At 36.9% G+C, this 13,557-nt stretch overlaps 1 protein-coding gene across 12 annotated transcripts in view; it reads right to left on the reverse strand.

The window, feature by feature from the left end:
- The window catches only part of LOC18436949 (putative protein phosphatase 2C 11), a 48,627-nt gene extending 40,539 nt beyond the window's left edge, over positions 1 to 8,088 (reverse strand). For all 12 annotated transcript variants that reach the window (XR_016043604.1, XR_016043603.1, XR_016043608.1 and 9 more), the window contains exon 1: positions 7,864 to 8,088. Coding sequence is in view for 4 of the 12 variants with exons in the window: in XM_088850768.1 (XP_088706894.1) it covers positions 7,864 to 7,940 (77 nt within the window). In the remaining 8 variants the exon portion in view is untranslated. The remainder of the gene's footprint in view (positions 1 to 7,863) is intronic.
- Positions 8,089 to 13,557: the final 5,469 nt, after the last annotated feature.

The following is a 13,557-nucleotide window of genomic DNA, read 5'->3' on the forward strand; positions in this document are numbered from 1 at the left end:
CTGGATCCGTTTCTTCTGGATCGTCTTCACTCAATTGGAGGTATCTATTGGTGTGGAGTGGGGAAGATTGTACTGTTTCTTCGGAGGAGACTGGTTTTCTTCCGGCTTCAGCGAAGATTTCCTTCATTTGTTTTTCTAATTCTTCTTTGGATGCATTGGGATTGGTTTGCAACATGTTACGAAGGTAGGTTGGAAAGTCAAAAGAGGTGTTTGTTGTATTTGGGTTTGGCTGGTATTTAGGTATTGGTGGGGGTATTCTTTTTGGTGTGGTAGCTGTGAGATCCATTTTGAAAATGTCCCACCATTTAACAGAGATGGTTTTCCCCAATCGAGGAATATAGGTATAATCATTGGTATTATTGACTGAGATGGTGTAGTCCCATTTCATGATCCATGGGAGCTGATATAAGGCCATGAAGTATAGGTGAGTGTCAATTGTATTGTCACTATTATTATATTGCACAAATTGTTCCTGCAGGTTTTTGAAAGCATGAGGTAGTATCAAAGAAGTTGAACCCCACACTAAGAACCAATTTTGAAACCATGTGGGGAATCTTTCGAAAATAGGTCGCCGGAATTGAAGATACCAGCTATGTGTGTTGTTTGGATTTTGATAATAAAAGAATTTGTGCCAGGCTTCTATATACTCGGCATATTTATAATATTTGTATGAGAAATCTGGGTTGTGCAATTTCTTTCCCTGTGGGGGATTGCAACCCCACTTATCATAAGAAAGAAGCTTTTTTATTTGAACCTTGGAATAGGCAATTATTCTGGTATTTTGCTGATGGTAATGGACAACAGAGATGGACCTTGTTTCCATGAGTATGGCTTCGTAATATTTTCTGGTCTTTACCCCATTGGTAGGGTTGAGATGGTTTATCAGATACAAAGGTGCAAGTTTAATGGGATCTGTATGAATATGTTGTTCATCTATGGTGATACCTATTAGATAGGCTCTTTCTATGTATGCAGATCTGGATGTATTAGGTATGGAGGTGGTCTTGGATTGAGCTGGTGAATATAGAGGAGTAGAAGCATGTGCTTCTGGATAGGTAATTTGGTGAATGGGTGACTGTGAAGGTGACCGTATTGCCAAAGGCGATGGTTCCCCTTCATATGGAACAATATTTTGCATGGGTTGTTTATCGCGGCGACAAGTGCCTCGAGAACCCATTGGATAATAAGGTGAAGGTACAATAGTAGTATTATTCTGATTTTCTGCGAACAATTGTAGAGCAAGGGATAAGGGTGATTCGTGAAAAGATGAGATTAGCCCGCTAGAGCCCAACGGACCAGATTGATTCTGAGCCGATCTGACGATCACGGATGTTCGATAGTGCTTGAATTTTATTCTTTTTTTTATAAATCCAAATCACTTGAAAGTTTAGGTGTGTGTTCTTCTCATCAAGACGCACCTAATAAATATATAAAAAAAATTATTTGCAAAAATCAAAATGACCAAAATACCCCCAAAACGTTTTGGGGGGTATTTTGGCCAATTTATTTCATGTAAAATATTTTTTTGATATTTTTCGAAAATTCATCTATTTTTGATAAACACGCACCTAAAATTTCAAGTGATTTGGATTTGTAGAAAAAAAGCTAAAATTCAAACACTACCTGACATCCGTGATCGTCAGATCAGTCTAGAATCAATCTGAAACGTTGGGCTCATATGTTCATATGAGCTAGTGGGCTAATCTCATCTTTTCCCTATATATATATATATATATATATATACATATATTCTATTTCTAAGGACTACAGAAAAACCACAGTCCATAAACCCTATCATCATCACTATCAAGTGAAACCACAAATAGTGTTAGAGACTAAGTGGGACCCAACATAACCAGAAATCACCCCAATGGTGGGTCCCACCTACTAACCATTCATTTTAGTGGGCAACATTGCACATAACGTAGTTCCTATGAATTAAGATTAAAGAATGCTTTTTTTTTTTTGGTTTTTTTGGAGAAAGCATGTTTTCCACATTTTGAAGTACTTCCAAGATATCAACAAAAATGATGCATCCCTAAATCTAGAAGAAAGATTCTTGATAGTTCTAAAGAAACCTAGAACAAAATTAAATCATTATCCTAGGAAGTTTCTTAGAAACTTTTCTAGAAATTTCCAGCAACAAATCATTGTTTAAAGAAGTATCTAGGAACCTCCTCTAGAAATTTCTCGATTATCTCTCTAGAATATCGTCCTTAGCCTATAAATACCCCCCAAAGGGGTCCATTTCAATAACTTAGAATTGAGAGTTGTCTTGAGTCTTTTTGAGAGTGAGTTATTCCTCTTCAAGTGGTGAGTGATTCCCACGTGAGGTCGAGTGACCCCCTCCTTGTTTCTTTTCTTCTTATAAAAAAACAGTCGTATTAGCTTTGTATTAAAATAAATAAGTGAAGTTCCATTTTATTGTGCCTTATTTCTCAATCCTTTGCCTTTAGAATACATCATTTGGTATCAGAGCCAACAAACCCATGGCAGGGTGAGTAAGACTTGGTCAAGCGACTACCAATACCCCTATCATGCTGAGTTTTCTAAGCTAAAAGCATTAGTTAAGGACTTAGTTCATGAAGTAAGAAGAAGTGGGAGGAGTTCCAACACTTCTAGTAGCCATGAAGAAAGTTCTAGTGTTGCCAAGGAAAACCCACTTGCGCAAACAATTGATGGATGGCAAGAATCAGCCCTAGAGAGGTTTGGCCAAGGCTATGGAAGGAGGCGATAGAAACATTTGAGTTGATATTGAAGATTATTGTGGTAAACTTGATCCCGACTACTTTGTTGATTGAATAAGAAGTATTGAAACTTTCTTTGAATGGCGGGAACTACTGGAACTTAAAAAGGTAGAGTTTGTTGCCACTAAACTTAAGGGTCATGCTCTAATTTGGTGACAAACTTTACAAAATGACCGGTTTCGACATGGAAAGGAAAAATACAAACATGGTAAAAAATGAAGGAGAAACTACCTGCCCGTGTTGTTCCTTCTTATTACAAGCAAGATGTATATAAAATGTTTCATCATCTAAAACAAAAGGTAGACCAAAGTGTGCAAGAATACACTGAGGAATTCTACCAACTCTTATGTTGAGCTCAAGTTCCGGAAAGTGAAGAACAATTAGTAGCTAGATAAATTAGTGGGTTAAAACCTATGTTACAAGATGAGCTTGCATTGCTACACATATGGGACATGAATGACGCCTACCAAATGGCCTTAAAATCTGAACAAAAACGGAAAAGGCTTTCTTGTCAATTGAAGCAAGGGAACCCATTAAAGGTTTCAAAAGGTAAAGTCAACATAGGCACACCACGAAATTCAAGCTTCCGAAAACCTCAAGTAGGGAACTAGCAGACTGCAACACCTCAAAGGTTGTTGTTAGAAACCCTTCTCACACTTGTTTTAGGTGTGGAGAGATGCACCATAGGGCTGTTGAATGTCCAAAGAAGAATCTACATCGTCTAGACCCTATGGGAGGGGATGAAGTTGATGAACCAAAGTTTGATGATGACAAGGATGGTGATTCTTGCCCTTGGAATGAGCTCCATGCCAATGAAGGAGAGAGTTTGATGATTAGGAGTGTCCTGACAGCCCCTAAAAGCGAATCTACTGAAGGCTGGTTAAGAACAAACATCTTCTGAACTAAGTGCACTGCTTATGGCAAGATATGTAGCCTAGTCAGTGACTATGGGTCTTGTTAAAACATAGTCTCTACTGAGATGATAGGAAAATTAAAACTTAAGACTGAAAAGCACCCACATCCTTATAAAGTTAGGTGGTTTAAAAAAGGGGGGTGAAGTTCCAGTTGACAGAAGGTGCTTGGTTAAATTCAGCATAAGGAAGCAATATCAGGATGAAATAAGGTGCGATGTTCTTCTTATGGATGCATGCCACCTCATTTTAGGAAGGCGATGGCAATATGACCGTGGTGCAGTACATGATGGCCGACAAAACACTTACTCATTCGTTAAAGATGGAGTCAAGCTACGTCTTTGTCCCTTACGAGATTCTCCTACCCCTCAAATTTTCAAAGACAAAAATGTCAACTTGTTATCTTTTAAAGCTTTTATGAAGGCAAAAGAGGATGATTTAATTTATGTATAAGTAGCCAAAGAACAAAAAGGAGAGGAGCACAATGTACCCGAAGGTGTGAAAGACCTACTTAATGAATTTGCTGATGTGACCCCTGATGAGTTACCAAAGGGTCTACCTCCAATGAGGAATATCCAACATCAGATTGACTTAGTGCCAGGTTCAAGCCTCCCTAACTTGCCCCACTACCAAATGAGTCCTGTTGAGCATCAAGAGCTTCAGAAGTAGGTTCATGAGCTCCTTAGAAAGGGATTTATTCAAGAAAGTATAAGCCCTCTTGTTGTTGCTGCCTACTGACACCAAAGAAAGATGGGTCTTAGAGGATGTGCATAGACAGTCGAGCCATCTACAAGATCACTGTCAAATGTCGGTTTCCAACTCCACAGCTTGATGATATGCTCAATGAGCTAGCTGGTTCAAAAAATTTCTCAAAAATAGATCTACGTAGTGGATATCATCAAATTCATATCCGCTCATGAGATTAGTGGAAAACGGCCTTCAAAACAAAAGATGGACTATATGAGTGGTTAATAATGCCATTCAGGCTGTCGAACGATCCTAGCACATTTACGAGGCTAACGGTACAGGTCATGCGCCCCTTTATGGGAAAAAATTGTGGTTGTATTTGTTGACATCTTGATCTATAGCAAGAATGAAGAAATCCCATAAGGAACACCTAAGAAAGGTCTTTCAAGCCTTACAAGGAGCAAAGTTATATGTCAATTTCAAGAAGTGCTCTTTTATGACAGACCTTGTAGTCTTTTTAGGCTACATAGTATCAGTTGAAGGGATTCATGCAGATCAAGATAAAGTTAAAGCCATTGTGAAGTGGCAAACACCAAAATCTCTATCAAAAGTACAAAGTTTTCATAGGCTGGCCACCTTCTACCACCGGTTCCTTAGGAATTTTAATTCTATTATGGCACTAGTCATTGATTGCAAGAAATAAACAAGGAGGGAATCACTCAACCTCACGTGGGAATAAAAAATCACCACCTGGAAAGGAATCTCTCACTCTCAAGAAGACTCAAGACAACTCTCAAATTTGTGTTGCTAGAATGGACCCCTTTGGGTGGTATTCATAGGCTAAGGAAGATATTTTCAGAGAGATTATCAAGAAATTTCTAGAGGAGGTTCCTAGATACTTCTTTAAACAATGATTTATTGCTGGAAATTTCTAGAGAAGTTTCTAGGAAACTTCTTAGAATAATGATTTAATTTGTTCTAGGTTTCTTTGGAACCTTCGAGAATATTCTTCTAAATTTAGGGATGCATCAATCAACCCCCTTCAAGAACTCATCCTCGAGTTATTGACCACGGACCTCCATATTTCCATATTAGTTTCTTTTAATTGCTCCTCTGTCAGCCAAGCGTCTTTAGATTCAAGTTTGTCTTTCCACCGCACTAGGTATTGAGTGAGGTGTCCTTGACAGGTCATTGTATTTCGGGTATCAATAATGTCAAGAATACACTCATTCTCTTGCATAGGTAAATTTTCTCGGACCTCGTCCCAACTGATAGTATCAGCTTCTCCATGATATTTGAATAAATCTGAAATGTTGAAAACTGGGCTCATCCCTATTCCTTTAGGTAACTCAAGGCGATAGGCATTTTCCCCAATGCGTTTCCAGATTCCACATGATCCTATCTTCCAGTGTTCGAGTTTATTATATTTTCCTGCTAGAAAACCTTTCACGATGAAGGTACACTATAACCGGATACCCTTCATTAAACTCCTTTGCTCGACGACTTTTATTAGTATCAACTTTATATTGTTCATATGCCTCGGCTAACTTACGATGAACATTGTCATGGACTTCTTTCGAATGATCAGTCAGATCAGTAGCATTTGCACTACAACAATGAGGGTTTGATATCGGTGTCACATCCAAAATGTGCAATGGTCTTTTGCCCGTTGAATGATTCTTTGAACTGTTATAAGCGAACTCAGCTTGTGCAAGAACAGAATCCTGAGACCCTAATCGATCTCCGGCAAGACTTCGAAGGAGACTTCCTAAGATTCTATTGACAACCTTTGTCTGCCCATTAGTTTGTGGGAGATAGGCACTACTAAATTGTAATTGAGTGCCCATGAGTCGCCATAATGTCCTCCAAAAGTGGCTAATAAATCTTGCATCCCTATATGAAGTTATGGTTTTGGGCACCCCATGAAGCTTCACAACCTCTCGAAAAAATAGGATTGCAGTCCGAGTAACATCCGTTGTATTTTTACAAGGTATGAAGTAGGCCATTTTAGAGAATCGATCAACAAGTAATATAGCCCTTGTCTTGTTATCGGAAGTCCCACCACAAAGTCTAGGCTAAAATTCCACCCAAGGTTTTGTAGGCATGGGTAGTGGGGTGTATAAACCGGTGTGCATCCTTTTGCACGCTGACAGGTCCCACATCTTTGAACAAATTTTCCACAATCTCTTTTCAATTTAGGCCAAAAGTGCTTTTCTTCTACATGATCTTGAGTCTTGTTTTGACCAAAATGTCGCCCTAGACCACCTCCATGCAGCTTAAAAATGATTGTAAGTTTAAGGGAACACTTAGGTATACAAAGGCGATTTCCTTTGAATTAAAAAGCCTTCATGGATCATGAAATCCAGATAGGTCACTTGAGTCTGGCATTTCTTTAGGATTTCTTGAAACTAGGGGTCATTTCATTTTTTTTTTTTTTTGAGAGTAAGGTTAACTTTTATATTGCAATGAAGAGTTGGAGTCATTTCATGATTTTGAGGTAAATTCTCAAATCCACCCACCTCATATGTGAGACTCTGAAGAAGATAGGTCCTTCGACTAACTGATTCATCCCTAAGTCTAGAAGAAAGATTCTTGAAGGTTCCCAAGAAGCCTAACACAAAATTAAATCATTATCCTAGGAAGTTTCCTAAAAACGTCTCTTAAAATTTTCAGCAATAAATTATTATTTAAAAAAGTATACAGGAACTTTCTCTAGAGATTTCTTGATAATCTCTCTAGAAATATCTTCCTTAGCCTATAAATACCCCCTAAAGGGATCCATTCCAGCAACTTAAAATGGAGAGCTGTCTTGAGTCTTCTCTAGATAGCGAGTGATTATTCTCCAAGTGATGAGTGATTCCCACGTGAAGTAGAATGATTCCCTCCTTGTTTCTTTCTTTATTATAAAAAAGGGCTTTCTATTAAAATAAGAGGGTGAAGTTCCATTTTATTGTGCCCTATTTCTCAGTCCTTTACCTTTAGAATACATCAAAAAATATACCAGAGCAGGGAATATGCATTTTCTTGGACCATGAAAAATGAATCAAGGAAGCTTGACCATGAGATCCTACTATTGAATTAGGTCATAATTAGTAGAAATGTTAATTTTGATTAATCACTTGTGCTCAGTAGGAGTTCAGCACTACAAAAATGCAGAAAGACAAGATCTTGACCATGATTCACAGTTCTGTAATGCTGAAACCAAAATGTTTGTCCACCCAAAAAAAAAAACCCGGTTTTGAATATTGAAGTTCAAAGGAGAGCACGCTCTAAAAGTTTCCCTTTATTATCTAAACAGAAAGGAACATTTGACCCTACCAAATCAAACCACAAACCACAGATGACCACCAAACAATTTCAATGTTGAAACGCAAGAATGTATAAAACTCATAAGCATAATTCATCACAGGAAATACATGGGTCCATAGATCCTAGGAGGCCCCTAAAGAGAAAAATAAACCCAACAAATTCAATCCATATATAAGAAGAAATGAAGAAGAAGATGACGTGGGTTGTACCTCATTCCACCTCCAACGGCCAGAGAACTGCTCACATAACCACCACCCTCCTTTATGGGGCCTCTGATTTTCTCCATTACGATCCCTTTTTCATTACTCAAGTTCTCTTATTGCGTCTCTATTTGTATGGATCACTCGGGAGTTTCTTCTTCCCTCTACTTGGAAGAATCCGTAATCTCTCTCTCTCCCTAAGAGATACTCCCAAGAAGAATCCCTCTCTCTCTCTCTCTCTCTCTCTTGCTGAAATCTCTCTCTCTTTCTATCAACAACAGAGGAGAGAGCGACGGGTGTGGACCAGCAAATCTGTAAGAAGAGGGGCAAAGTACAGGGACCATAGAGAAAATATAGACAAGTTACCCGAACACCGTCAATTTTAGAATAACACGATTGCCCGAACGTTCGGGAATTGGGTCGGTCGACCCGGCTAGATATGGACCTAGATTTTGGGCCCCATGGATCGAGTTTTGGTTCCATTGACCTTGACCCAACCTAGATCGGATCCGAAACCGGATCAAGTTCTGGGTCCAGCTTACATGTTCTCGTGTTGGATCAGGTATGGAGCTAGGGCAGGATCGACCTAGCCCCACCGACCCATACATATTAGCATAGAAGCATATTAATAGTATTAATATATAATATAAAAATGAGAAATGTTTATATGTGACCCATATAAGTTAGGGGTGCGGTTTGTATAGAGACGAGGCTCTAAACAATCAAATTGGAGCTTATCTTCAAATAGTATCGAGAAAAGTGATTTCAATATCGGAAATCTTTGTGATAGCTTTAAAATATATTTTCATCTTTAATTATAAATTTAAAACTTCAAAAATAGTATAGATCGAGCAGATCTATGGCATCTTGAACACTGATGGTCCAAAAACGTGCTACAAGGTGCACTATTTCCAATACTGGAAATCTATTTTTTTCTCATGTACATGCATCTTGATGTCGAGATGATCAATTTGAGGATTAATGGGCACCAAAACAACCTTTTCTAGTGAAATTTGTGAGGTAGGCTCTAATTTGATTGTTTAGAGCCTCGACCCTATATAAATTTTTTCCTATAATTTATATGTGACCCTACTTCTTTGCCATTCGATTTGAATCAAATGACCACGATTATTCATACCACAATGTCACACCAAACACTGTCCTATTTTGCATTTTTTATCTACAAAACATTTTGGAATGAAGTTTTGGGCGTCCCATCATAAAATTAGGGCAAATCTGGAAAAAATAAAGAACAAAAAAACAAATATTTTTTTTAAAAAAAATGACCAAAATACCCCTAATTTTTTTAGGGGAATTATGCTAATTTTTCGTCACCAGAAATATTTTTTGTTATTTTTATTATGTGCAACCCTATCATATCTATACATGCCCCAAATGTTTTTTTCAAAATTATTTGTAGAATAAAAATAGAACATAAAAAACCATGAGTCGGATGATCAAGATCTGACAGTTAAGAGCTAGCTTGTGATATTGTGACTCAAGCCACCTTAGCCATCTACTCAGATTTGACGGTTGATACCAGGGGTTACATATATTATATGAGTAATGATCCTATGAGACCCTTCCACACCCATGTGTATGGGACCCCAAAGGATCACCATTAAATTTGCACAGATCTCTAGAAAAGTTATTATATGGGTGTGGGACTTGACTTTTTTAAAGATCTATGCCCAATTGAATGGTAATCTTTTGGGGTCATACACACATGGGTGTGGGAGGGTTTCACAATGTCATTTTCCATATTATATATGTGGGTTGGATCACATAAAAAGCTTTTCTAATATTAAATACGTATTATATATTTTATATTTTTAATTTATAGACCCAAACCAGACCCTGCCTAACCTGGTGTGTCGAGACAAGGTCCAATTGACAGACTCAAGTCCAACTAATGACTAATCGGGTCTTGTCCAAGTTGAGGTTGTCTCAAACCCGATCGACCCATTCCCACACCTACCCGAACTCTAGGGTGCATATAAGGTGGGCTAGCATTAGGATGGGCTCGCCTTAGCATGGTCTAGTCCTATGTGGCCAACCTGAGCCTAGCCCGGGCTAGGCTGGTCAGGGAGGCCCAAGCCAAGTCCGGGGCCATCTAGCCCATTGTGGCCACCTAGCCCATTGTGGCCACCTAGCCCATTGCCGGCCTTGGCATACTATCTACAATGCATCAATTGTGTATAGTGCATGGTACACCATAGAGAATCCACCGTCCTCTATAAATGCTATATAAATGATAGGTAGGGGTGCAAATTGGCTCGGACCCGACCCAACCCAAATTATACATTTAAGAGTTAACTCCATTCGACTTGGGTTGCCTTTCTACAACGTACCATTTTACATGTCACAAGACCCTTCATTTTAGTGCTCTTATTCTAAAGATAGGGGTATTGGATTTAATCTCAAAAACTATCCCAGATAGTAGGAGTGGATCACAGGTGAGAAAATTCCATTTGCAATTCAGACTTCACCTATATCCCCTTCCCTTAAATTAAGGAACAAAAGGGTATTGGTGGCCAAAATTTTGGGAATAGGATTTTCTAATATCACTGTTAATGGCCTATTGTGGAAAATTCCATATATCAAACTTTACCTATATCATCCCTTTCCTAAAATTAGAAGTAATATAACTTTATACTATAGAAATAAGGTGCACATTAAAAATCCTATTGAGAAGAGTGTTCCGAAGTTGGAAAACTCTCCAATTGATCATGTTAACTGAGATGCATAGATATAGAGAAAATAAATTTCAGTCTTAAAAATATTACATCTTGTATCAAGTTATTTAGACAATCTATTTTCAAAATTTCCAAGTATTTATAGATTTGCTTTATTTGTATTTTTTAAAATTTTTAAATTTCTTAATTCGGGTTACATCATTTTTCATGCTATTGTAAGATTTCTAAGACCGAAACTACATCTCCCAACAAAATTTAGAGGTGCACCTTACTTATACAGTACAAAGGTAGGCCCCTTAAACAAGGGACAGCTTTCTATACTTTTATTTTTTGACAATGTTATAGAATTTATTGAAGGGAAAAGTTTATCTAAGGTTGCAACCTTAAAATGTAGAATCACAAATGCACCTCAAAAATCTATCGGAAATGTTGTTTTAATGTTGAAAAAGCTCTCTAATCAATCATCTCGACGTCGAGATCTATGAATATAAAAAAAAAATAGTTTTTGAATCTCGGAAATAGTGCATCTTACAAAACATTATCTAGACCGTACATTTTCAAGATTTTCATATATTTATAGATCTACTTGATTTTAACCATTTTTAGAATTTAAAATTTTCTAATTAGGTATGAAAATAGATTTTAAGATAATACTAAGAATTTTTAACAATAAAATTACATGTTATGATAAATTTTTAAGGTGCGCCTTTAATGGATTGTTTAAGGTTGCAACCTTATAGAAACCGCACCCTTTATTGAATAGGTGCTGAAACAACAATATTTACAATGGCTCTAAAAGAGCATCAGGAATAGAAAGAGAGGAAGAAGAGGTGCCAAGGTTAGCAAGGCTATCAGCTATCCCATTGGCTTCTCGATAGATATGAGAGAATGAAAGGTGGAGAAAGGTCTAGAATCTTCAACCCAAAAACATGGAGAGACTACGTAATTTTCTGGTCCTACTTGTACCATTTGATAACATTAAGGGAATTACCTTCTACAAGAATCGAACCTGATAGGCCTTTACTGACGATTATCTCTAACCCTTGTAAAAAGGACTAGCATAGGAGAAAATGGTTGAGCCATTATGGTCCCACAGCAGTCCACCAATTCCAGTAGGACCAGGGTTGCCTAGGGAACTGCCATCAAAATTCAGTTTAAAAGATCCCATGGGAGGCGGCAACCATAAATAGTGAGACTAGGGACAAGGGGAAAATGAAAAGGCTAAATTCCTTAAGTTGATAAAGATGTCAATATGGGAAACTCCACGACCTTCAGGTGTAGAGGAAAACCAGTCCCAAAGAGATTGAAGAATATGGTCTTTAATACTGTCCACCGAATCCACCGAAAGAGATAGACCATCAAAAGTTCTCGCTGTAACCAGATCTGCCATAAAATAGCGCTTCTAAAATATTTCCAAATTAGAAGGTCATTAGGGGCCAAACAAACTTGAGAGAGATGTAGAATTATATCGATTAAGCTAGCAGGCAGCATAAGGAATAAACCTAAGATCTCAAAAGCCCAACTCCTTATAGAGTAGGCAAATGAACAGTGTAGAAAGAGATGGTTTCCATACTCCTCACATTCTTGCAAAGAAGACAAATGTTTGGTAAAATTCTTCCTCTAATGCGAAGATCATCAACTGTAAGGCACTTACCTTGCAATGCTACCCAAAGAAAGGCTTTGATTTTCATCAATACCCGCCATTTCCATATAGATCCGAGCTTTGAATTAGACCATCTCAACCGGTCATGATAGAGGAGTTGATAAGCGGACTTAACAGAGAAAATCCCACCGCACTCACATTCCCAAACAATATCATCTGAGCCTGCATTAGAAAGATCATTTCCATTCATTAGATGTTCAATTCGATGGTTTGGGGTGAGTCACGAAGTCCAAAAATATTTTTTTAGAATTTAGTGTTTATTCAATGACACTCTTACAACCATCCATTTCAAAATTTAAATGACAAAAATGATTATGACCTCCTTGTACAAAAGATAAATAGTTTTTTTAAGACAATCTTGTATGTAATTTACCTTCAAGTATTATTTAAAGGAAAATTGTTTGGTGCGTCCAAGTCCGCATGTGTTATTATGCGGGCTTGGAGATCTACACCATCCACCAAAAGCAGGTCTTGTAAATAAATAGTACTCCAAAGAAAAAGTAAAATCAACTGTTCAATTATTTTTTCAAAAAATATCATTTATAATTTTTAAAATTTATTTATTTTTACAAATTAATAATCTTTTTACAAATTAATAATCTATGTTAAAGATTATATATTCCCTAAAAATTATGATCAAATTCTATTTCAAAAATAAATTATTAAAGGGCCCGCATTTCTACATTTGAGTATGTGGACTCACAGAAACCGCGTCCTTATTTGAATCATTTGGCGTCAATCATATACTATATTATAGAAGTAAGCCATACCCTTGAAACTCACTTAAAAATGTTATTTAGGAGCTTGAAGACCCTTTAGTCGATCATCTCGACTTCAACATATATGCAAACGAAAGGCAATGTTTAAAAAAATGGTTTTGTGACTCGAATCGGTCTCCACCTATACCCGTGTCAGATCGGTGGATCGGATCGAAGAATTGGTCGAATCGACAAATTTTATCTCAATTTTTTTCAAAATATCACTAAAAATAGTGTTCTTTTAGTTTTTAAAATAAATTAGAAGTGATGCATTATGTAATTACTCTGTAAAAATAGGTGAATACTGAGACGCTAATTTTCTGTCTAGAGGTCTATATAATTATTTATTACAATATAGTAATATAATATTGCATCAAAATAATTTAAAAATATTAGAAAACACATATATTATAATATTAAAAAAATAATTCCCTGTATAAAGTGAAATCAGTATCACATCAAACTATCAAATATTTATTAATTCACTTTACTCGGCCAAAATTATCACAACCAAACTAATTATAATATTAGATACTAAAACTGAATTATTAGTTTATATTTTATAATTATTTTACTATACAAATGA

Source organism: Amborella trichopoda, chromosome 11 (genome assembly GCF_054954075.1).
Source record: "Amborella trichopoda isolate Santa Cruz 75 chromosome 11, AtrichopodaSantaCruz75HAP2 v2.0, whole genome shotgun sequence".
NCBI classification, from domain to species: domain Eukaryota; kingdom Viridiplantae; phylum Streptophyta; class Magnoliopsida; order Amborellales; family Amborellaceae; genus Amborella; species Amborella trichopoda.